This window comes from Leptosomus discolor, chromosome 15, assembly GCF_034619465.1.
Source record: "Leptosomus discolor isolate bLepDis1 chromosome 15, bLepDis1.hap2, whole genome shotgun sequence".
NCBI classification, from domain to species: Eukaryota; Metazoa; Chordata; class Aves; order Leptosomiformes; family Leptosomidae; genus Leptosomus; species Leptosomus discolor.
In genome coordinates, this window is record NC_141405.1 from 4,869,193 (window position 1) to 4,890,343 (window position 21,151).

General features: G+C 47.2%; 1 protein-coding gene across 1 annotated transcript in view; it reads right to left on the reverse strand.

Moving 5' to 3' along the window:
- Positions 1-21,151, reverse strand: part of RNF213 (ring finger protein 213) — a 52,427-nt gene that overhangs the window by 23,677 nt on the left and 7,599 nt on the right. The window contains exons 7-27 of the mRNA XM_086473436.1: positions 20,689-20,969; positions 19,246-19,514; positions 18,012-18,212; positions 17,307-17,505; positions 16,602-16,654; positions 16,161-16,314; positions 15,519-15,671; positions 14,757-14,855; positions 13,827-13,949; positions 13,260-13,440; positions 12,511-12,684; positions 12,070-12,228; positions 11,164-11,780; positions 10,700-10,865; positions 9,880-10,097; positions 9,185-9,325; positions 8,814-8,975; positions 7,213-8,353; positions 5,344-5,537; positions 4,791-4,943; positions 491-4,084 (exon numbers count right to left, since the gene is read on the reverse strand). Coding sequence (XP_086329562.1) covers positions 491-4,084; positions 4,791-4,943; positions 5,344-5,537; positions 7,213-8,353; positions 8,814-8,975; positions 9,185-9,325; positions 9,880-10,097; positions 10,700-10,865; positions 11,164-11,780; positions 12,070-12,228; positions 12,511-12,684; positions 13,260-13,440; positions 13,827-13,949; positions 14,757-14,855; positions 15,519-15,671; positions 16,161-16,314; positions 16,602-16,654; positions 17,307-17,505; positions 18,012-18,212; positions 19,246-19,514; positions 20,689-20,969 — 8,432 coding nt within the window. The remainder of the gene's footprint in view (positions 1-490; positions 4,085-4,790; positions 4,944-5,343; positions 5,538-7,212; positions 8,354-8,813; positions 8,976-9,184; positions 9,326-9,879; positions 10,098-10,699; positions 10,866-11,163; positions 11,781-12,069; positions 12,229-12,510; positions 12,685-13,259; positions 13,441-13,826; positions 13,950-14,756; positions 14,856-15,518; positions 15,672-16,160; positions 16,315-16,601; positions 16,655-17,306; positions 17,506-18,011; positions 18,213-19,245; positions 19,515-20,688; positions 20,970-21,151) is intronic.

The following is a 21,151-nucleotide window of genomic DNA, read 5'->3' on the forward strand; positions in this document are numbered from 1 at the left end:
AGCTGAAGTTCTTCAGCTTCGGTACCAGGCAAAAGTAAACCAGGGGTGTTTCCATTAAAGGCCCAGATCTTTGGCTGTTTGTGCCTCAGCCGGGTTAAAACCTTTTGTATCTTTAAGACCAGAGGCAGATACAAAGAAATGAGGGTCCAAAGGCTCCTGACGACTTTTTCTGCAGCCAGTAGCCCGTTTTGGTGGCTGCGTACACGGAGACAGAACTGCTTCCAAAGTAACTGCATCAGCTGCCCAAACTCACTGAAAACCCCCGCTTGCCAGGGAGCACCAAGTGCTGTTTCACACACAGCAGAGGGATTAGATTCTCTAGGATGCCACAACACACCTGCTGAAACACCCGCCTCTGCACACCCGGGCACTAAGCAGAAGGCTGTTACCAGGTTAACTCAGCTGGAGCCACCCTGCAGCCCTAGCAACGTAAAATAAAAACCTCAGGGCAGGCTGGGAGGGTTTCGAGAGGACTCTGCAAGACACTCACCTCTGTAAAGACTGTTTGGTACCCCGACCCCGCATGGACGTGAGCACGGAGGAAGTCTGCAAAAGACGTGTGCTGCTGCTGCTTGAAGTAGATGTTGGCCAGAGAATCCGCCATGAAGGAACCCAACGAGTTGCAGTGGCGGATCACAGAGTCCGGGGTGGCACAGTTCAGCAGCGCCAGCCGGGCTTCCCTCCTCACACAGGACACGAGTTCGCCGGGAGAACACACAGATTTCAGCCTTTCTGTGGTCTGCAGGACCACTGAGGCGCAGGTATTGGAGTGGTAGCCCACGAACACATCGGAAGGGCTGTATTTCTGCTTGCTTATGAAGTGCTCTTCTGTATTGGCTGCAGTGAACTCATGCACCCACTTCTTCAGCTCTTCCACGGTTTCTCTTTGTCCCTTCTCCAGGACAGTACTGATATCCAGGTAGTGCTTTTCCAGCCTGTTGATCAGCGGGATGGGAAAGTGTTTATATACCACGTCTTTCTCCTCAATGACTATCAAACGGAACTTTGGGTGCACGCGGCACTTCACCCGATGGGTGCCCAGTCCCAAATCAACATACTTCTGGCCAGCCAGGTACACGTAGTACTGATTGAGGGCATCGTAGAGGCTTTCATAAAGGTTTCGCAAGTTGAGGAGCACGACCGTTTGGCCAGTCTCCATGCAGACCTTCACTCGGTTGATGTTCCTGCATATCTGGGTATACTCTTGGTCCTTAGGGAAACTGGAGCCAAAGATAATTTCTGGCTGTTGTCGGGCAGTGAAAAAAGCTTGCTGGAGGATCTGCAGTGCTGCATAATTCTCAGTCAAAACAAGCAGGTACCTGCAATCACCGTCCTGACCACTGCTGTAAATGTTTTGTTGTACCAGCTCAATTCTACTGATATCACGAGCACGTACTTCTCCTTTTTCTGGTAACTGTGAGGTGAATATTTCCAAGGCATTGACATCATCTTTGCCACCAAAGTTACGAAGAACAACTTCAGCTATGTCTTGAGGTGTCGGCTCACTTTTGGACCTCTTCGCTAAGGCAAAAAACATCTTTATGAGGCTGTAGTAGTCACGCAGACCAAAGAACTCCCTGTCTTGGGCCTTGCAAATGTTTTCATATGCATCTGCAAAGTGACAAAAATACTGTTCGACCTTCTGCAAAGCCCCTCGCGCTGAGCAACAAATCCCCTTCGCACTTTCTATGAGCTCTTCTTTGCTGGGGTCACCACGTGAGACAAAGATGCCTCGATTCATTTTAGCAGGGTCCAAAGCCCAGTTGGAAATCCCAATGAAGCCAACCTTTCTGTGAGGAAGAGGGACATCATCTATGCAGCCATCTTCCAAAAGGGGATGCAAAGTCTTCAAGGGCATTTTGGGAGAGTCTTCTGCCAGCCCAATCTCATCCAAAACCACCACTGAGACGTACTCCTCCAAGTTCTTCCCTTCCTGGAATCGAGCACAGTGTTTGAAAGTGCCTATGATTCCCTCTGGAGTGGAGAGAGGGCTGCACTGAAAAGACACGAGGTGGATCTGCTTCAGGTGCTTGAACAGATCTGAATGAGCTGCTTGGCCCTGCATAGTGTCGGCCACAATGGTTTTCGCAAGGGATTTGGAGCTCCCTGGCTTCCCCACAAGAAAGAGAGGGATTTTCAACTCAATGCAGATGACCATCATAAAGACATTTTCCTTCAAGGCCAAGTTTCTTGCTATGGTATCTTGGAGGTGCACACCATTCAGGAATAAGTCCTGCATCAGGGTGATTTCTTCCAAGATCTTTTTCTGGGTATCGTAAGGCTTTGGAAGGACCTGGCTGATGGCGCTCCTGTACGCCTCCTTCTTTTCCAGGGACGCGTGATAGCAGACCCCAACTGCCAGCACTAAGGACCAGATAACGTTGTTTCTCTCAACAGTGCTCTTTAGAGCTGTCTTCTCGGCAAGGTACTTCTCCAGCTCTCTCAGCAGTAGTTTACTGCGCTTGTGAAACCACTTGAAAACTTCCATGCAGCGTTCCACATCCCGCAGGCTGACAAAGCCGCATTCGTCGTCCCTCTGCCTCATGTACTGCTGGGAGGCAAAAAGCACTTCTGTAATTACCTTTGCTTCAGACCGCTTCATTGGGACGTGTTCAGTAACCCTCTGGACAATCTGCTGGATGTACATTTTTTCAGTCAAGTTGTTCAGCTGCCCAAAATCCCACACTAGCGGGATCATGCTGGGTGGGAGCGCGTGGACCCGGTACACAAGCTGTCTCAGCGGAATAGACCCAAGCCTATCCTTGGTCTCCTCTGCTCTAACACGGTAGCCCAATCCAGCTAACTCCAGGCGTTGAATCATATTTGGTGTGTGCTTACGATAAGGGTTGCAGGCTGCTATGATCTGCAAGCCAGAACAAGAGACCAAAGGCTTCCCCCGTACTGTGCGGTCACACAGAACTTCCTTGATGCTGCTGACAGCCTCAGTTGTGTTGGCTTCGTCGAAAAAGAGAACCGTGTCCAACCCGTGCTGCTCCTTATTGGCTTTAGCAAGGGCTTCTGCTTCTTTGATTCTGGCATAAATCATCTCTGCAGTGGTACCTCCGTGAACTTTCACGAGCTTCATATTCTCTGCCTCCACATAGCTTCTGCGTAACTTGCACAGAAACTTTATAAGCCTGGTTTTCCCGCAGCCTGTTTCTCCCATGATGACAACTGGGATGTTGCATCTGAACCGCATCTCGATAGCCAAGATTTTTAGCACGTTGTCTGTTGTGAGTTCGTATGTCTCATCAGGGTCTATTACCCAGGGGATCCCCAAAACCATGCAAAGCTTCTCCAGCTTCTCATGACGAGGCAAGTGATCAAATGGAACGTTGAAGGGAACTCTTTGGAGCAGCAAGCCATTATACAACTGTGAAGTCATGACGTTTTTCTTGATAATGTTGCCATTCAAAGGGTTAATGGCATCAACACCGCCACTGCCATTACACTGAAAGTGGAAACCAATGAATGTCATGGACACACGATCTTCATTGAAAAACAAATAAGGATGAGGCTCAGACTCCCACTTTTTCCGAATGCGAAAAGGAAGGAGATCTTCTTCTGCAACATTCTCCAGGTTGGAGGACTGCCTTCCTGAACTTTGATCAGAAATGTTTAGGGAGGGTGTTGCAAAATCCCTTGCCATTAAAATCATGAAGGTAACGACAAAGTTTTTGAAACCTTGCAAAGTGTCCTGGACAAAGTCAGGGTTGCAAAAGACAGAAGCTTCACAGTCTCTCAACTGAACATTCAGAAACCACGTGAAGTTTCGGAGTTCTGACCAGGAGGGATCTGTGATCCCACAGTGCAGGAGGAACTGCTGCAGGCATTCTGCCGGGCTCCCTTCCACAGAGTGGGCTTTGTAAGAGAACGTGTCCAGATTGTACCCCTGGTCAAATCTTTTCAGATACTGGAAAGGTCTCTGGAAAGCCTCACTGCAAAATTCCTCCTCGTCCATTCCCGGGTCTGAAACATTCCCAGACTGGTTCCCAAGTGTCTCCATTTCTAACACTTCCTTGGGAGACTTGCATGTTACTTTAGGGAACACATCAAAGAAATTATACTTCTGGCTCACTGACATCTGGAGTAGGGGAAAAGAAAACATGTCATCACAAAGCCATAGTCCTAATCTCCTTGGGTTTGTTTAATCTGTTTTTAACAGTATTCTTGCCTAAAATCACAGGCCTAACTGAGAAATAGCAGCTAGCCTGTACAACCACGACACTTCTTCCCCAGTGCATCACTTCTTCCGCTTAAAGTGCATCACAGCAATTAATCCTACTTCCTCCTACAGTCTCCTTCCTGTAACATTAGTCCTTTGCTACCTCCGGCCCCTCCTCAGTGCTGCCTCAGAGAAAAAGAAAACTAAATCCAAGGAATTGCTCTTATTTATGCCTGTCGTTTCTATACTCTGTTCTTACGGCTGCCTATAAATACTCTAGTATTTTCAAACATGCAAAGTAACATGAGGAAGATTAGATTTTACATTTTTTATGTTTCCTATAAATGTTACAGTGGGGACAGTAAGGCTTAGACTAACAGGCCTTCTGAAATTACCAACCCAAGAAAGCCACGACAGGTATACTTTACTGTCTGGTTTTAATATCACTTTGTACAACCCCAGGGACACCACTTCGTAACGGAGATGCAGAGCACACCCTGACCCAAACAGGGAAACTGTATGCTATGTTTATGCCCATAGTCTCTACAACTCACATGCAGCTATACCCAAACATGTGCAAAATGACTGAGAAATTCAAAGAAGTCAAGTATTGCTGTGTACGTACATGTCTTGCTGCTTTCTTTGGTACTGGTGATATCTCAAGGATTTCGATGATATACAAATGGCACTTCTGTCTTAGCCACATATTCCCATTATCATCTGTCAGATACTGCAAAACCAACAGCTTGAATAGAAACTCCGGAATTCCGCTTCGTACCTATCACAAGAAAAGACACAAAGGCGTTTCCTCTTTATTTATTCATCATAACTTCACAGAAGCATAGAACAGTTGAGGGTGGAAAGGATCTCTGGAGATAGTCTTTTCCAACCCCCTTGCTCAAAGCAGTCTCAGCTAGAGCAGGTTGCCCAAGACCACGTCCAGTCGAGGTTTTTACTATCTCCAAGGCTGGAGACTCTACAGCTTCTCTGGGCAGCCTGTTCCAGAGTTCAACCACCTTGATGGTAAAGAGTTCTTGATGTTACTTACTTGCACAATAATTAGGAAACACGTCCTAGCGAAATGGCTCACTAAGAAACAGCAGCTTTAAAGGAATGACTCGTGCAAGGATCCACACGGAATTTCTAGGACAAGGCAGCTGTGGGAGGGATGTACTTACCGAAGAGGTGATATCAAAATGGAATATCATGGGCTTTGTCTGGTGTTTTCTCTTCAGAAAAGGCAGAAGAGATTTTAGCACTTTATCTTCATTCACTTCTGGTTCAATTAGTCTGATGGTTTTCAGAAGTTTTGTACAGTCAGGCTGCTCTTCTTGCAGTCTCTCATGTAGCCTCTTCACGTACAGAGATTTCCCTGTTATCATAAAAGAACACCAGAAGAATTTAAGCCATCAGTATCAAATACACCGTATTAAGGTCATAATACAAAGAAGGAAGTCGAATGCTTAAGTACCCTATCCTCTGAAATCTCTGAACCTTCCCAAAAGGCATTCCAGAAGAAAGCCTAAACCTAGTTAGAGCAGCTGCAGCCTGGAGTCAAGGCCAGTTGCTGCTGATGGCCACTGAAAGCTGTCGCTATCCACGTGGCTTGTTTTGCTTCGACTACCTAAGAAAGGCTTTACTTTTTATTAGGACTCGTATCTGTTCTATTATGTGGTTGGTTCTAAAGTCAAAACATGGGGGAGGAGCAGGAAATCGTTGCTGTCAAAAGATAAAAGCACCCTCAAGTTTCCTGTTTTATCCTGTAGAAACCGATTTTGCCAGCGTTGGGGCAGTGACTTGGGTCTGCTGTCTGCGGCACTCTGCGGCTGCTGTTCCCAGATCAACACGGGGAATGGAAAGACTGTTCCATGCCCACCGGCTACACCCCATCGCACCCTTCATGCTGCATGTAGTGCCGGAGCTGGCTGTGGTACGTTCATTCCACAAATACTTCCCAGCTATGGGTGTTCACGTAAAGCAGTCTCTTCCAACCTTCTGGAAGCTCCAAACTCACCCTCAGCAGTATAAGAGGTCTGTAACGCAACCTGCAGCTTCCCAGACTGAAGCTGAGGCAGCAGCCGTTCACAGATAACACTCAAGAGCTGCCCCGGATTTCTGAAGTTTGACAAAGGATGCAATTTGTTAACAAAACTGTTTGGGATTTTCTCGCTAATCCCTGGAAAATAATGTAGCACATTTTCCCTTTTGAGCCCAGCCTTTTTCACTGGGTACTCTGTCAAAGCCCGAGAACAGCTGCTGGAGGGAAAAAGCAAGGTCTGACGTCACTCCTGCATGCACGGACTAGAAGTACTTCAGACTCAAAGAAAACAAGAAACACGCACAGCTGGACAGCCAAAGCACTGACTGGACTACCAACCTCCAACAGGGGACAGCAGCTAAGGAACAGGGTAAAAACACTGACACACAGCAACTCTTTCCCAGTATTTTTTCAGTGATTTGCAGCTCAGGAACTCTGACATCAGAGATAGCATCTTTGTGTTTAATAGCACTTGATGGATTTTTCTGTCATGATATATCTAATCACTTTTTAAGCTTGTGTAAAGGTTTAGGTTCCACAATTTAACTAAGCACTGTTTGAAGAACCACCACCTTCTGTTTGCTCACTGGCCTGCCAAGCAGTTTTAATGTCCTCTAACTTTCTGCATTAAGAGACAGTCAACAATCATTTTCCACGCAAGACAAACAGAAAGGCTTTACAACCCTTATCCCATCTCACACCACATCTTCCTGCAGGCACATTCCAGCCTCTGGAGGTCAGATGCATCTCACCCAGCACTAGCCATCTAGTTTATGATCATGACATAAGTCAGTGGAAAGAGACAGGTGTCAGATTAGCAAGAACTGTCTCCAGAGATGCCTGTCTCGAGAGATGAGCTGTTCTTACAGCTTTCACCTCAATCCACTGCCTATAGTCTGAGTTATTCTTTTTGACTAGATGCTCATGACTTGGACACAAAACCTGGCGAGGTAAACCCCACTCTGGTGTTCAGCACTCAGCAGACCCTGCTTTGCATGTGGCCTCTTACCCACACCAGCTCTTTTGGAGGACACAATCCCAACACACATATTGTCCTTGAACACAGAAGCAGCTGAGCTTGAAGGCTGAGCGACTCTGTAGTGGTGCTGAAGGTACCGCTGGATTTCAGCTAGTGGCCTCTGGGGTATCATGTGCACTTTGTACTGGCTGAAGACCGAGGGGATGTAGCTGTGCTCCCTCTCGCAGTTGCACAGAATGACGAGGCGATAGGCGCTGTTGTAGTGCTGCAGGTGCTGGAACAGCTCCTCTGCTCTGCAGCTGACATCGTAACTCAGCTCATCTGCGAACAGCATGGTGTAAATTTTCTCTCCTCCGCTGCAGGGAATGAGGCACCTCCTGAGGAAGAGCCCCACTTGCTCAGCAGTGGTCTGAGGAGTGCACAGGAGAACTTCATCAAAGGTGGGAAGGGGCTGGTTGAGGCTGTTCATGTAAATAGCCAGGGCAGATGTGAGCACCTCGGAGCGAGGGCACGTGATGAGGTTGGGCTGACCAACACACAGAAGATCCCGTGGGAAGTCTCGTGTGACATGGTCTCTCTCCCCGCTGGCCAGATTCTTCAGCCACCCACCAAGCGTATCAATATCCAGGCAGTTTGGAAGGAAGGAGCCCATGTTGCGCATGTAGCACTCCCAGATGTACCCCAGCTGGGCAGTCAGGTCCTTCTCTCCATCCAGCACCACTTGGAAGTCAGAAAGAGCCTTCCTTGAGCTGGAAGGCACCTCACTGCTGGAGGCTCCAAGGACATCCTGCTCAGTGCAGTTGTGTTTTAGGAATGAAAGCATCATCAGGGCATTCTGGCTGGGCGTCCCCTGCCCCAGTTCTGTGCACAAATAGACCAGCTGCTCCGCAGTGTAGTAGTTCAGGTAGAAATGCTGGGATCGTTTTTCATACATGAAGCTTTTCCAACTCTCCAGGAAACTCTCCATCGTCTTGCAGAGGCCTGGGAGCACAGCTGCCAGATCTCCTTGCCCTTCTAGCTCTGGGATCGGTCCCAGGGAGAAGTCTATAAGAACACATGATTCTCTTTTGGGTGAACAATACACATGGGCAAGCCAGGAGCGGAAGAGCATGTTCCCAGCTGAATAGAGGTCTATAAAGGCCTGTGCAAGTCTCTGGACATTGGAAAAAATCTGTGTGAGGATAGAGGAGAGAAAAAAAAAAGGTAAGCTGATTTACTTGACAAGTCCCAGTCACGAAACCACAGGAAAGACTTTCAATCAAAATGAAGGCTTTGGTCCCCAGCCAGGTGTGGTCAGGCCTCACACAGTAACAAAAGACTCTCTGGGGCTTTTCAACAGCAATATCCCTAGGAAGCCAGTAAGGAATCCCCAGCTTGCTTCAAAAGCACAGCAACCCTCCTGATCAACAGCACCCCCAGTGCAGTCAAAGAGGATGAGAGTACCAGTCCACTGGCCAGCCTCCAGCTTAGTTACACCTTAACAGGGAACCAAAGAGGTAGGAACACCTATCTGCCTGCTACCATTCATCCCCAGCAACTCAACTGTAAACCACAGTCTCAAAAGCTGATATTCAAGGCAAAAATCCAACCCCAGGCTCGACTTCAGTAACCCATTGGGTTTAAAATCCGACCTCAGAGAACTTCTCCACCTCCAGGCCTTGCTCTCCCTTCACAGACATGAGCATCAGTTTGTTCTGCAGTTCACGGAGCTCTGCCAGAGAGTACTTCCACGATGCCTCATTATCCTCAGAGCTCCCCAGGAGGGTGAAGCGCAGGACATTGTCCAAAGAAACCTGCCAGAGAGTCAGTCATTAGCGCTGATGGGCTCTGAGGTTCCGCTCCTGAGGCAGTGCTGTGCCCAGCAAGGGGAGCTCTCAGGAGGCAGCAGCCCCCCCAAAAGGAACCGCGCAGAGTGGGAGAAAAGCCACGGCACGTTTCTGACAGTCACTGACAGGCCAGCAGTGCTGTCTGCAGGAGGGGAGTGAAAGCCAAGCAGCCTCACCTTCTGGCCATCAGCTGGGGCTCTCAGGACGTATACTCCTCTGCTGTTGATGGCAGCTGCCAGCGACAGTGACGACAGCTCCACAGACCCATGGCTCTCCTTCACCGTTTTCAGCCACTCCAGGTGTTGAGCTGAAGCACGCTGTGGGAAGAGAAGACAAGGCACTGCCCTGATCGCTCTGACGTGGCACTTCTTTCTGGGATTACATCTGTGTTCAGGACAAACAGCTTGAGCTGGTGTCAGAGTTTCGGGATGGGAAAGGAAGAAAGGAACGACTCCTGGCCACAGCCTGATCCTTCTGGGCAGTCATTCTTCACCAACACCATGGGAGGCTGAACAGAGCCCACCGTACTTCAATGCCTCTTGCTACAGGAACACACCCTGCTGCAAGGAATAAGAGAGTTTCCAGCCATCTGCCTTCCCTCTTTTGCACCAAACTCCTGCAAGAGTGAAGCTACACCATGTCACACCCAAAAGCCTCAGCAATACTCTGGAGAAATTCGTGCTACACCACTTACAGTTGCTGCAGTGAATTTTTGTGCCACAGAAACACAAGATATTTTTCTTCCAATAACAACAGCTGCTGCGATGTCCCCACACAAGTGCAATTTGCCCTGTGCAGTCAATCTCCCAGCCACTCCTGGAAGGCAGAAACACAAGAGGATACAGAGAGGACCAGCTCCAGCAGAACTCACCAGTTTCTTGGGAAGATTCTCATCACTGTCCAGGGCTCGCCACAGCTTCCCCAAGCAACGCATGAAGTCCTCAAACCCTGACTCTTGCCTGAGCTCATAGAGCAGGGAAGAGTAGCCATGCACCGTGTCATGGAAACATGCCACACGGTCCACATCCATGTCATTCTCCCCAGCAGAGATGGACGCCAAGTCTACAAACACCTTCAGCTCATTTATATCTGAAATGAGATAAACACAGGAACAACAAGTGAGGCAGCTTTAATGCAACTCCACATCACCACCTTTTACGGAAAACGCAGACAGAATGTCTTCGAACGGCATCTCCCATGCAACTTCCCGCCACCCCCCCTGCCAGCAGCTTTACGGGGCAATTCAGCTGCACAAGTGACGTCCTTGGCCCTGGCTTTTCTCTGCACGGCCAGGATGGAGGCAGTGCCACGGGTGTGCGTCTGCGTGCGAGACAACTGAGCTGGCAGATTCACAACTGATCAGACCCCTGCCACCCTGTTACAGATGGCCTCTGTTCTCTTAAATAACGGGTCTGAACTGAAGAGTGGCAGCTATTGCAACCCTTCCGACCAAGGCCAGCTGTCGGGCAGGGAAGCTCTGGGTGCTGCATGAGACTAGTGGCACGGGCACGTTTAAAGGGACCGCTCCACAGCACATTCCACACCGAAACTCATAAGAGATGCTCATAACTACCAACACCAGAAGCTATGAAAGCATGAAGCAGATGGGTCAGGGATATGGCACTCCTTCCCTCACAAACTGCCATCCCTTCTAGCACTATCTGCCTAATCCCTGGGTGAGCAGCACACACCTTTCAGTGCTTCTCTGACCCAGCAGACAAACTCCTTCTGCTGGGCCAGCTCCCTCAGACACCCACGGCGGTTCACAGTGATCCCCTGCAGCAGTCTCTTGGCATGCACAAGCTCAGGGCTGATGGAATCCAGCTTTTGTGTCTTGTATGATTCAAGCTTTTCTGTCTACAAAGCAAGCGGTGCAAACATTCAGTCTGGAAATGGGAAATACAACTCTTTGACCAGCATGGAAAGGAAAGCCCCCTGCAAAGCCACACCCCAAGCAGAAGAATACCACCTTTGCTCTTTTAAGCAAGACTACACAGAAGCGCTTTGTTTGAACACTTAATTCTTATCTCAAATAAGCATTTTGGGATAGGGAATGGCTCTGGACAGACTGGGATAGAGTTGCAGGAAGGTTCAGATTTACCCAAGCCTTCTAGCCAACACCCTGACATACACAGCTGAAGAAGTGGATACTTACTATGTCCAACAAGTGTTCCAGGACACTGAAGTCACCAGAGAGGTTTAAACTCTCTTTGACATCAGCAATGATCTTTGCAGCATCAAAAGTTAAATGCATTTCATGGTATTGCTGGATCTGCTGAAATCGCTGATCAAGCCAGTCTCTGTCTTCCCCAGGTCTAAGCTTACATATGGTATTTAGTTCAGTTTTGATCTCTTCAGGATGATTTATGAATTCCTGAAAAATTCTATCAACTGCAGAAAGTGTGAGACTTCCAGATCTGAGATCATCATACAGCCTTTCATAGCTCTCAAAACAAGGGGAGATCAGATCGCTGAAAACGTTATCAAGGTCCAATGCAGGAACCATGTTCTCCTCCTCCTCCTCCTCTTCTGAACTTTCACACTCTTCTTCCGAACTTTCACACTCCCTTCTTGCCTTCTGCGCTGCTTCCTCCCAGAACTGCTGGAAGATCAGGCTATCCTTAAAAGAGTGCATTTTCTGGGCAAATTCTTTCAGCTTTGGGCTCAAGCTGTAGTAGGTCTGTAGGGGTCTCTTTCCCACAGTCACAACTGTATTTAGTCTTTTTGAGCGAAGATCTTCCAAGTGTTGAAACTCCACTTCACCTACATCCACTTTAGAACACAGAGACAGGGCAGAAGTGGATCAGAGCCTAGCCTGTGTCCAGCTTGCTTCATCTAATCCACCAAGCCACAAAATGCTATTGGGTGTGTGGACCCCTACAAATATCATTGGACACATAAGCACTCACTTGATCCCTCAAATACTCTAGGTTGACTTTCCCCACCCCTCCTCATCCTTGCTGTGGTTTAGAATAAAACCTCTTTACAAAGCCTAGTCGTTTTCAATGAAAATTACATTTTTTGGAGTTACCACTTTTGAATTGCTCCCCCGGAAGGCTACCTTTCACAGACGCCTGCACCTTCCTACACATGCTCAGAAAGGTTCCGATTGCTTTCTTCTCTTTCCCGAGAAGCGTTACTTCTTCTTGCCTCCTCTGCAGCAATTCTTTCAGTTCTCTCTCGAGTAGTTCTTTTTCTTCAGGTACCAGGTGCTGGTGCTCTGAAAGAAAACTCCTCTGTAGTCACAAGGCAGACCCTTCCCACCCCCTGCACCCATAACTCAGGTTTAGATTTGCAAAGTCATAAACAACGCAGGGAAACGCAGACAACACAAACCGGAGCTGGGAGCTCCATATAAAGGACAGAGACAAGGGCAGCACTGCTAACTGCTAAAGCACCTAATTAGCATTACTAATCACTGAAGGAGGTTAGCAGAGCAGGCCATCGATCACCACAATGATGCCTACAAACGACCATTGCCAGCTTTGAACGGTGCTCTTACTTATCTCCCAGATACAGATGAACTGTTTCTCATGCTGGAAAATCTCTTCCAGATGTTTCACAAGGATACGCCCTTTCTGGATGTCATTGGTGACACTCGTAAACACAGAGTCTGCTGTGGCCATGATGTTCTTTGCTTCATCTGTAAGTTTTTCTACGAGCTTTGTGTTTGATCCTGTTCCAGAAACAAAGCATGTAAAACCTAGATCAGCCCTGCTTCACAAAAACCAGGCAGAATCAATAACTATTCAATGTCATCCCTTTTCCCATTTGAATCCCTACCCAAAAGCCTAGGAACTCATCACACCACCCTCCTGTATTTCTGAACACAAACAGCAGGATCTCAGGAGAGCAATTCAGACACCATCCCACGGAGAGCCCATACCCGTACTTGAGGGAAACGCAAGTAATTTCAATCCATTCACATGACAAACACTTTTGCATTTTTTGTGTCATAACAACTTATCAGAACCTCTCAGAGAAAGAAGTTATGTTCTACAAATCCCCTCGAGCTACATGTTCATCAGTCCAGTACAAATCCTGAAGCAGCTGCAGTGGATTAGCACAAGAGGAATACCAGCTCCCTCTTCCTCAGCCTCTCCTCTCCAAAACCAGGCTGAATACTCTGAGCTTTGGGATGGGGAGCAAAACAAGAGCAGGACAGTTTTTATATATTTATTTGCTGCTCTGCAAAGTGGGAGCCGCCGTTAGCTCTTTATAGACCCCTATAAATACAAGTAACCGACGTACCATTAAAGCTGAAGGTATGTTTGATGTCAGGCCACGTAAGCACGTGGTGCAAAATCTCATCAAAATCATTCTCAGCCCGACCACTCTTGATTGGCCATGACTTCACAATAATGGTTGACACAAGCTGGCTGAATCGGCCCAGGCTGTAGGAAGATATCTTCTCAAGGAGGTTGCTCTGAGTCTGCACAAGGCACACGAGACAGAGGGGAGGAATGCATCAGTGTTTTGGGTTACACTGCCTCTGTCTCGGGATCAGGCACTGATCTCAAGAAGCAGCCATACCTCCACTGCTGAGGCATATTCCAAAAAAGCTGTATGACAAGTCTGACACCAGAAGCCACGACGGCAAAAGCATTACGAGCCTTTTTCATGGACCCTTTTGAAGTGGATCCTCATTTCCTGATTTCTTGCCAACATTTGTTTTTTATTGGCTTAACAAACAACCCACAGCAATTCAAGCAGTAAGAGACTGAATGTGCAACTCTCCTTCCACCACAATGCCCGCCCCTACATGATGCAGCAGGATATTTGACTTTTCCTTTTCCTGCCTTGAGGGAAATACAATACCTGGCAAGCGGCAGTTACAGCCTCTGTGGCACAATTACAGAAACACCAGTCAATGGAAGAGTCAAGTTGTGCAAATCTGGAGTGCTGGCAGCAGTAGGCTAAGATTTGGTTCACTGGAGGCTCCTATAGGGCAAAAGGGAGATTTCTTATCAACTCGGACGTTTCCAAAGTGCTTCTTCTGAAAGCACGAAGGAGTGCTGCTATTAAGACACTAATAAGGAACTAAGTCGAAAAATTTGTTTCCTAGTGGAGCCAAGCATCAGCCCATTTATCAGGGCCTGGAAGAGACATTAAACACAAATAAACGCTTGGAAAATCTTTTAGGTTGTTCCTACCTCAAATATGCGATTACTTAATACGCATCTCTCCCAGCCAAACTTCCACCAGGAAATATGTTTCACAATTATACCATGAAGATCAATGGCTTAAAGAATTTCACAACTGATGTTGAAAGGAGATATACAAGGTCAATTTAGAAGGGACCTACACATTTAGGTGTGCATTTGGGAGCCTAGACAACACCATTTCTGCACAATGAATGAAAAGAGGCAGGTGCCAACTTTGCTTCTATAAGTGCCTGGGTGCTTACTTTACATCCACTGTTTCTCAAAGCTATAGGGGTGGTAACTGCAGTTTCCTTTAAAGCATCAGAGTGTCGGTCACTGCCAGAAACAGACCGCACTGCAGCCAGGCTAGGGGGCTACTGGAGTCTCTGACGCCAGGAGTACAGCATGGTACGTTTCCACATCCAATTTTTGAGCCTCCAGAATGTGGTTTATAACAGCAGTGGCAATTTTCATGGCCAAAGCCACAGTGTTTTCACATGCCCATTCAGGCTGTAGAAGCTATTCTCCAGGCACAGAAGATGACTATCTATCTGCTCTGAACTGGGCCCCCCAGCATGCAGTGTCTGCCTGCAGTCCCCTCTACCTCCTGAATTCTTCTCTGCAGATCTGCCAGCAAAGTCGTCTTCCACACCTTGGTGAACTGCTCATCTGGAAAGCTGATCGTCACAAATTCATTCCAGGCCTACAGATGAGAAGCAAACAAACCCAAACCACTAAGTGCTGGGACATTCAAATGAGGAAATTTCAAGAATTATGCTGAGGAGAGGCCCCACACTCCTCAGGCAGTCTGCAGTCCTTTCAGATGCTTCCATCCAGAAGGAAAAAGCACTCCCAGAGCTGCAAAAGGCAGCCTTTATGCCCAAATGGTGTAAAAATGTCCAAGTTAGTTGCTAAAGGAGACATTTGGATGAAACACTTCCACCTTGATGCTGGGAACTGTCCCAGGGAGTGCTGGGAGCAGAGTCAAACTATAAGGAGTTGCTCTGTGCTTTGCCTGCTGGAGGGCCTGAAGGACAGCCAGCAGGACACAGGGTGAGCAAGACAACAGCTCCAGCTAAATGCCAACAAGGGGCAGCTCCTCATCCCAGCAATGTCCCTTGGAAGAGCCAAGAAAGAGGAGAAATAAGGTGAGCTGAGCAGCACCAATTATAGCCCTTCACCTTTCAGGCCAATAGTGTTTAAAACAAGGCACCTTGTCAGCCCACAGTGTGTACTGCCTGGCCCCACCTCACTCCTCATCCAGCCACAGCAGCCACGGTTGACACCAAAGAGCCATTAGACACAAGCCTATACGGTTAAGCTACATTAAACACTTTTTTATCCATATCATTAGAAGATGACCAACCCGAAGTTCCCAATGAAAAGAGAATGCCACATGGTTCAGGTATTCTTTCAGTAACTTCTGGTTTAAGGCATTTCTGAACCAAGTCCGAGTGTCTCTCAGAGCTTCATTGAACACCTCTACCACTGGGACTTCCTGCACAGTGTCACCTGGAACCTGCTGTGCACATGGGAGAAGGAAAAAAAAACAGAACAGTTCAAGTAGAAGAGCAACATGCAACTGATTTAAGTATTTCTAAAAGAGAAGGCCTGAACGCATCCAAAGCACAAACATGCCCAGCAACAGACCCACCAGTACTTGAACAGAAGATGGAAGGAGGCTGGGAAAACGCAACGCTTGAAAGTAGCGCTTAGGAACGCTTATGCCAAGAAGTAAAGACAACATATGTTTAAGGGAAAAGAAAACAGACATGAAACAAAATCCATGACAGCCAACCTAGGCGTTTGACCCTATTTCCAATAAGAAGAATCAAAATCATTACATGATTTCACAACTTTTCCAAAGTACCACAATCTTAGTAATTTAGAGTATCGAGTTTTCCAAACTGAGAATGAATATGATGTAAAACCAGTCTGTTGTACCATTTTTGCACCACTTGCAGACATCTTGCTCGTATCAACCCATGAACGGTTCCTCGGTACTCACTGCTGTGGGCTGAAGCTTGGCAGCCTTCGAAATCATCATGGCAGAAATGGCCTGAATCATGAACCGATCCCCCCACTTCGTGTACTTGCAGACCCTCTGGTGCAGCTTGAGGCAACAGGTCAAGCAGGACTGCCAAGAGCGAGCGTCCAGAGCTCTGAAGGATGGGAATACAGAGGAAGAATTTCTTTTCTGCTCAGAGGGGAAAAAAAACAAAACAAAACAAAACAAAAACCAAAAAAAAAACCAACCAACCAAACAAACCAAGAGAGAAAGAAAACCCCATTTTAAAAAATGCTGCTATCTGACAGAGGGATAGAAAGACAGGATTCTTTTATTCCTGCAGATTTCAGTGCACACATTCAAGCTCCAGGCACAACCACACCCCGCAGGCACGGTGTAAATAACAGGGACAAAGCTCTCACAGAAGTGCCCTTCAGTTACCTGGCCGGTTTCTCACCCAAGGCATGCAGCAGTGTCGTTAGAAGACTCTCCACCTAAGAACGAAAAAGACAGAAATATTAAACTCTGGAAGGAATCTTACAGACTGGTTTCTCATTAGCTGAGGGGATGCTGTGAAAGAAGGAATTCAGTATTCTCCCATGCCTTCTCCAACGCTTTTATAAACACGCTATAAAATTGCAAAAATTATTTACAGGATGTCAGAGCCAACATGCAGGCAGCTATTATTTGTGCAGACAAACCCTGCACTTCTTACAATCTAGGGGTTCCAAATTTAGTAGCAGTAGTTGCAGCGTCCAGTTCCTGCTATCCTCACACAGGTACAAGTGTTTTCACAACAAACCTTTTTTTGCCCAAAGCCCCAAGAGCTGTGTGAAAAATAGTTTCAGGCAGCCACCTGAGGATCTCAGGGTTAAAATACTTGTCATCAGTGATGAAGAGCAAATCCAGATAAGCAGATTCTTCTCTCAATGACAACATCTTTTGCTAGATACACCCTCTCATCTCCTCTTAGGAGTCTCCTACTTCAGAGCAACTATTTTTGCTTTTAGCTACATTTTAAGATCTTTGTGCTCTGACCTGCTACCAAACACAGGCCCTTCAGTGACAGTCTGTTCTGCTGAAAGGCACGCTACAGCTCACTTTCAGCCTCTATCCCTTTGCTGGTAAAGCTGCCAGAAGACAAACCTCAGCGCTGTTCCACGAAGAGTCAACGTTCTCTAATCTGAAAGAAACACCTTGAAGGGTAACTAACAAATCGCTGGAGAAGTTTTCAATAAATTCTGCCAGGCTCCCCAGGGGCAGCACAGAGATCCAGGACTTGACCAGAGTCTTATCTAATTCCATCAAGTATTTCTTTTCTTTCATTAGTTGCAGCAGGCTCCCCCTGGAGGGAAGACAAAACAAAATCTCCACATTTTCAAGGTACAACAGGGTAAGAGCTTGTTCAGCCCACGGAGGACTCTTATTCTCACTCCTCTGCTTTTTTTTGTTTATAGCTGAAGACCAGTAGAAGTGCAGTGACAGCAGCAGCAGTGTCAAAGTACTAAGCAGAAGCACTCAAGGAGAATGCACTCCAGGTCTTGCTCAGGTTCTGCACAACGCGTATCATGAGCTGCCTTAACCCACACCAGGCATCACCAACCACACAAGCTGTTCCACAGCTTGCAGAATTAAGGGTTGTTTGTGTCCAAAAGGTAACACAGCTCTGCTGTGCACCATGATCTCTGAGCAACCAATACATCTGTGTTCCTATATCCCAGATAGCATGTTGATGGTGGTTACGTGGCTTGTTTTTTTAGAAAGGGACCGAAAAAAGATATACAGCAAGGTGATCACCACCAACTACAGTGTTAAGGCACTGGATAGAACTAGTAATTCTGGAAAACTCACATTTCTTGCCTCTTCCTTGTTTCAGCAAATGGAAGCCCTTCCAGCCCTGCCCATGTATCTTCTTCCATCGGCAAGTGGTCGTGCTGCGAAGGAGCAGCAAAGAGATGCAGAAGGGGAAGAATCCACACCCACTGGTCTACCTGGCCATCGATGCATCTCTGGCACAAGTTTATCAGGTGAACCTTCAAGCTAAAAAAAATACTAAAAGGAACATACACAGTGAAAAAATAGCTTTTTATATGACTCAAGAACGGGGGGCAGGGGGAGGCTACATCTCAATTTCATTATGTACCTTCAAACAACTTCTGGTAATTATTTTAGCTCAATCTTATCTTCACTGAAGAGTATATATGGCAAAAGTTTAAGACTCAAGCTGTAATCATACTTCAACATCTCTGCACAAACCCTACTATAACACTAGGAAGTGCCAATGCTTCATTTACAGTTCCCACATGAGCCACCCCAGCTCAGTCACAGATTGGATGACAGACACACAGAGCCAGGGGACAATTCTAGGGACAATTCTCAGCCTCCTTGGTTCGGCTGAAGTACTACAAAGTTCTCCAAAAGGACGTTTAATAGCTGCAGCTGTGCAAGTGAAGAATTAGAAATTCAAGTGCCAGCTAAGCAGTTAGATAACAGCCTAATAACCAGGCACTCTGAGGAGAAATCAACAACGCACGTGTGTAACGATGCACTTCAGAGGAAACGAGCACAACCCAAATATGGCATTTAAATTTAAAGGAGTAAACACATGATGATCCCAATCACTGGAGTTTGTAAGTATGAATAGCAACCAGGTAAGAAGCTAGAAATGCTTGACAGAAAAGGGTAACAAATTAGATTTTCATAGCTAAAGGAAAAACAATAGTTTTAACTCAATCTACTACTCTGGCAACAGCAACAAGTTGCAAGAAGGGAAATCCTGTTTGGACAAAAGGAAAATATTTTTCACATCAAGAAAAGTTTGTGACTAAGAGGGCCCCAGAGAGGTTGTGCAATCTTCATCCCTGAAGTTTTTCAGAACTCAACTGCAGTCTTGCCTGGGCGTTAGCCCTGCCTTGAGCAGGAGGCTGGAACAGAGACTGCCAAAGATCCCTTCAAATCTCATTTTCTTTTTCTGATACTCTGACACTAGAGAGCAAAATCCCTTATTGTTTTATCACAGGACACTACGCTTGCAACAAACCCAGCCCACTTAGTTACCTTGTAAGTGTTCCAGTAACATACATACCTAGCGACTGCTGCAAAAGCCTTTTTGATACGATGAACCTCATCCTGTATGGCTGCTTGTGACACCTTATCCAAGCACAAGAGGCTACACAGGTGAGCCAGATCGCTCTTCAGTGCTGGAAGCTTGAGCATCTCAACTACTGTGAGGAAGGTGAGCCCCAGAGCCAGTTTACTTTTTATTACTACGCCCTCCTGTGATGCTTTGGCACCTTCTGGGGCAAGGAAAGGAAGAGCTATTTTCCTCATGTAGTTTAGCAGCAAATCATTCACCTGGAATAAAGGAGGGAAGAAACAAACCAACCACACCATTAGTTCCCCAACAAGTATTTTTCTTCTGAAGCCATTTTCTTCTGCTGGTTACGGCGCGGCCACCAGATAGCCCTGTCCACACCACGGCACCACGATGGTACTGGGATCTAAGCACCCGTGGTACTGACCGCCACCAGAACGTCAGGCACGGTACCCCAGTACCTGTGATGGTTTGGTGCCCCTCTCCGTGCTACCAGCTCCCACCACTCAGCTACTGCTGGACCCCCCCCATGCCCAGCAGAGCTGGGGATCGTCAAGGGACCGGGGCAGACCTCGGGAAGGGAACCGGTGAGCTGAGCAGTGGTTCCCCAGCGTGGCCTTACGTCACCATCACACACCGCAAGCGGCTTCCCAGGGGACTCAGGCTTGGCTGGGAGCTAGCGAAGGGAGAGAGATTTCTGTCTTTACCCACACAGCCCCCAAAAGCTACCGTGAAGCCACATCCAGAGGGTCCATAGCACTGTGGTGCTTGGTGATACTAAAATCGCCCTTCTGGAAACCAGCAGCAACTTGAAACACCCGTGGGCGCTGCTGAGCTGGGCGGGTATGCCATCTTGTGGCCTCTCCCACATCACCAGGAGGAGGGAGGCTGTCGAGAGTCAGAAACAAGCAGCCCTCACGCCGGTACAAAGCCCCAAAAAAGGCACCGTGACATTTCTGCCGTATTTCATAATTAAGCCAGGTAAGAAACCCGGGACTCCAGAAGCCCTGCCTGCATCACTGCCTAGAACTGGACCAGGAGGAGTTTGTCTCAAAAAAAAAAAAAAAAAAGGCAGGTTTGGAGTTGAAGACAAGTGCGGCTAAGTTGGTGACAGTGACTGGCAGCAAAACTAAAGGGCCAGGCTTAGGAAATTAATATCCGGACACAAAAGCCACTCAAGTAAGAAGTCACCACATCACAGCTCTGCTGCTGACCAATACGGGATATTCAGAATAGCACTGAACTGCAAAGGTGTGACTGAGGTTCCCAAGGCAGACAGCAGCAGCCCCCCCAAAAGGATCCTTGCTGGTTCTGTCGCACCTGAACTTTTTGACTGGGAAAGCAAAATTAACCCAACAAGGTCAGCAGCAAAATTAAAGCTCTGTGTTTAGTAGCTGAATGTTTTCTAGAATCCGTTAAAAGAAAACCGATTACCTGTGGCATGCCAAAGTTTAACTCCACCCATTGAATTGCCCAGCCATCATATACCCATGGGTCTACTGTAACAGCATAAAACTGTCGCAGCTGGAAGAGGAAGTTTCTCAGGTTGTCAGGACTCCAGGTTCCAAGAATGCTGAAGATATTCTCTAACATAATATTTGCAGCTATTATCTTCCCTTCCACCACGTCTTTGTATTTATCGCGAGTAAAAATCTTCCAAAGGTTTTTGATTGTAGAAGGTGCCACACACACTATGTCATCATACTGATGCCACTCTAGAATAAGCAACAGATGACAACAGGAAAACAATCATCTGAGAAACAAACACACATTTGCACATGCCTTCACTCCCTCAGCTGTCCACAGAAATACCCCCACTGACCCATGAAGTTTCGAACATCACACAGTGCTGTCCAATAATGCCAGTCCCCACGAAGTTAGAGATCATCCCACCAAA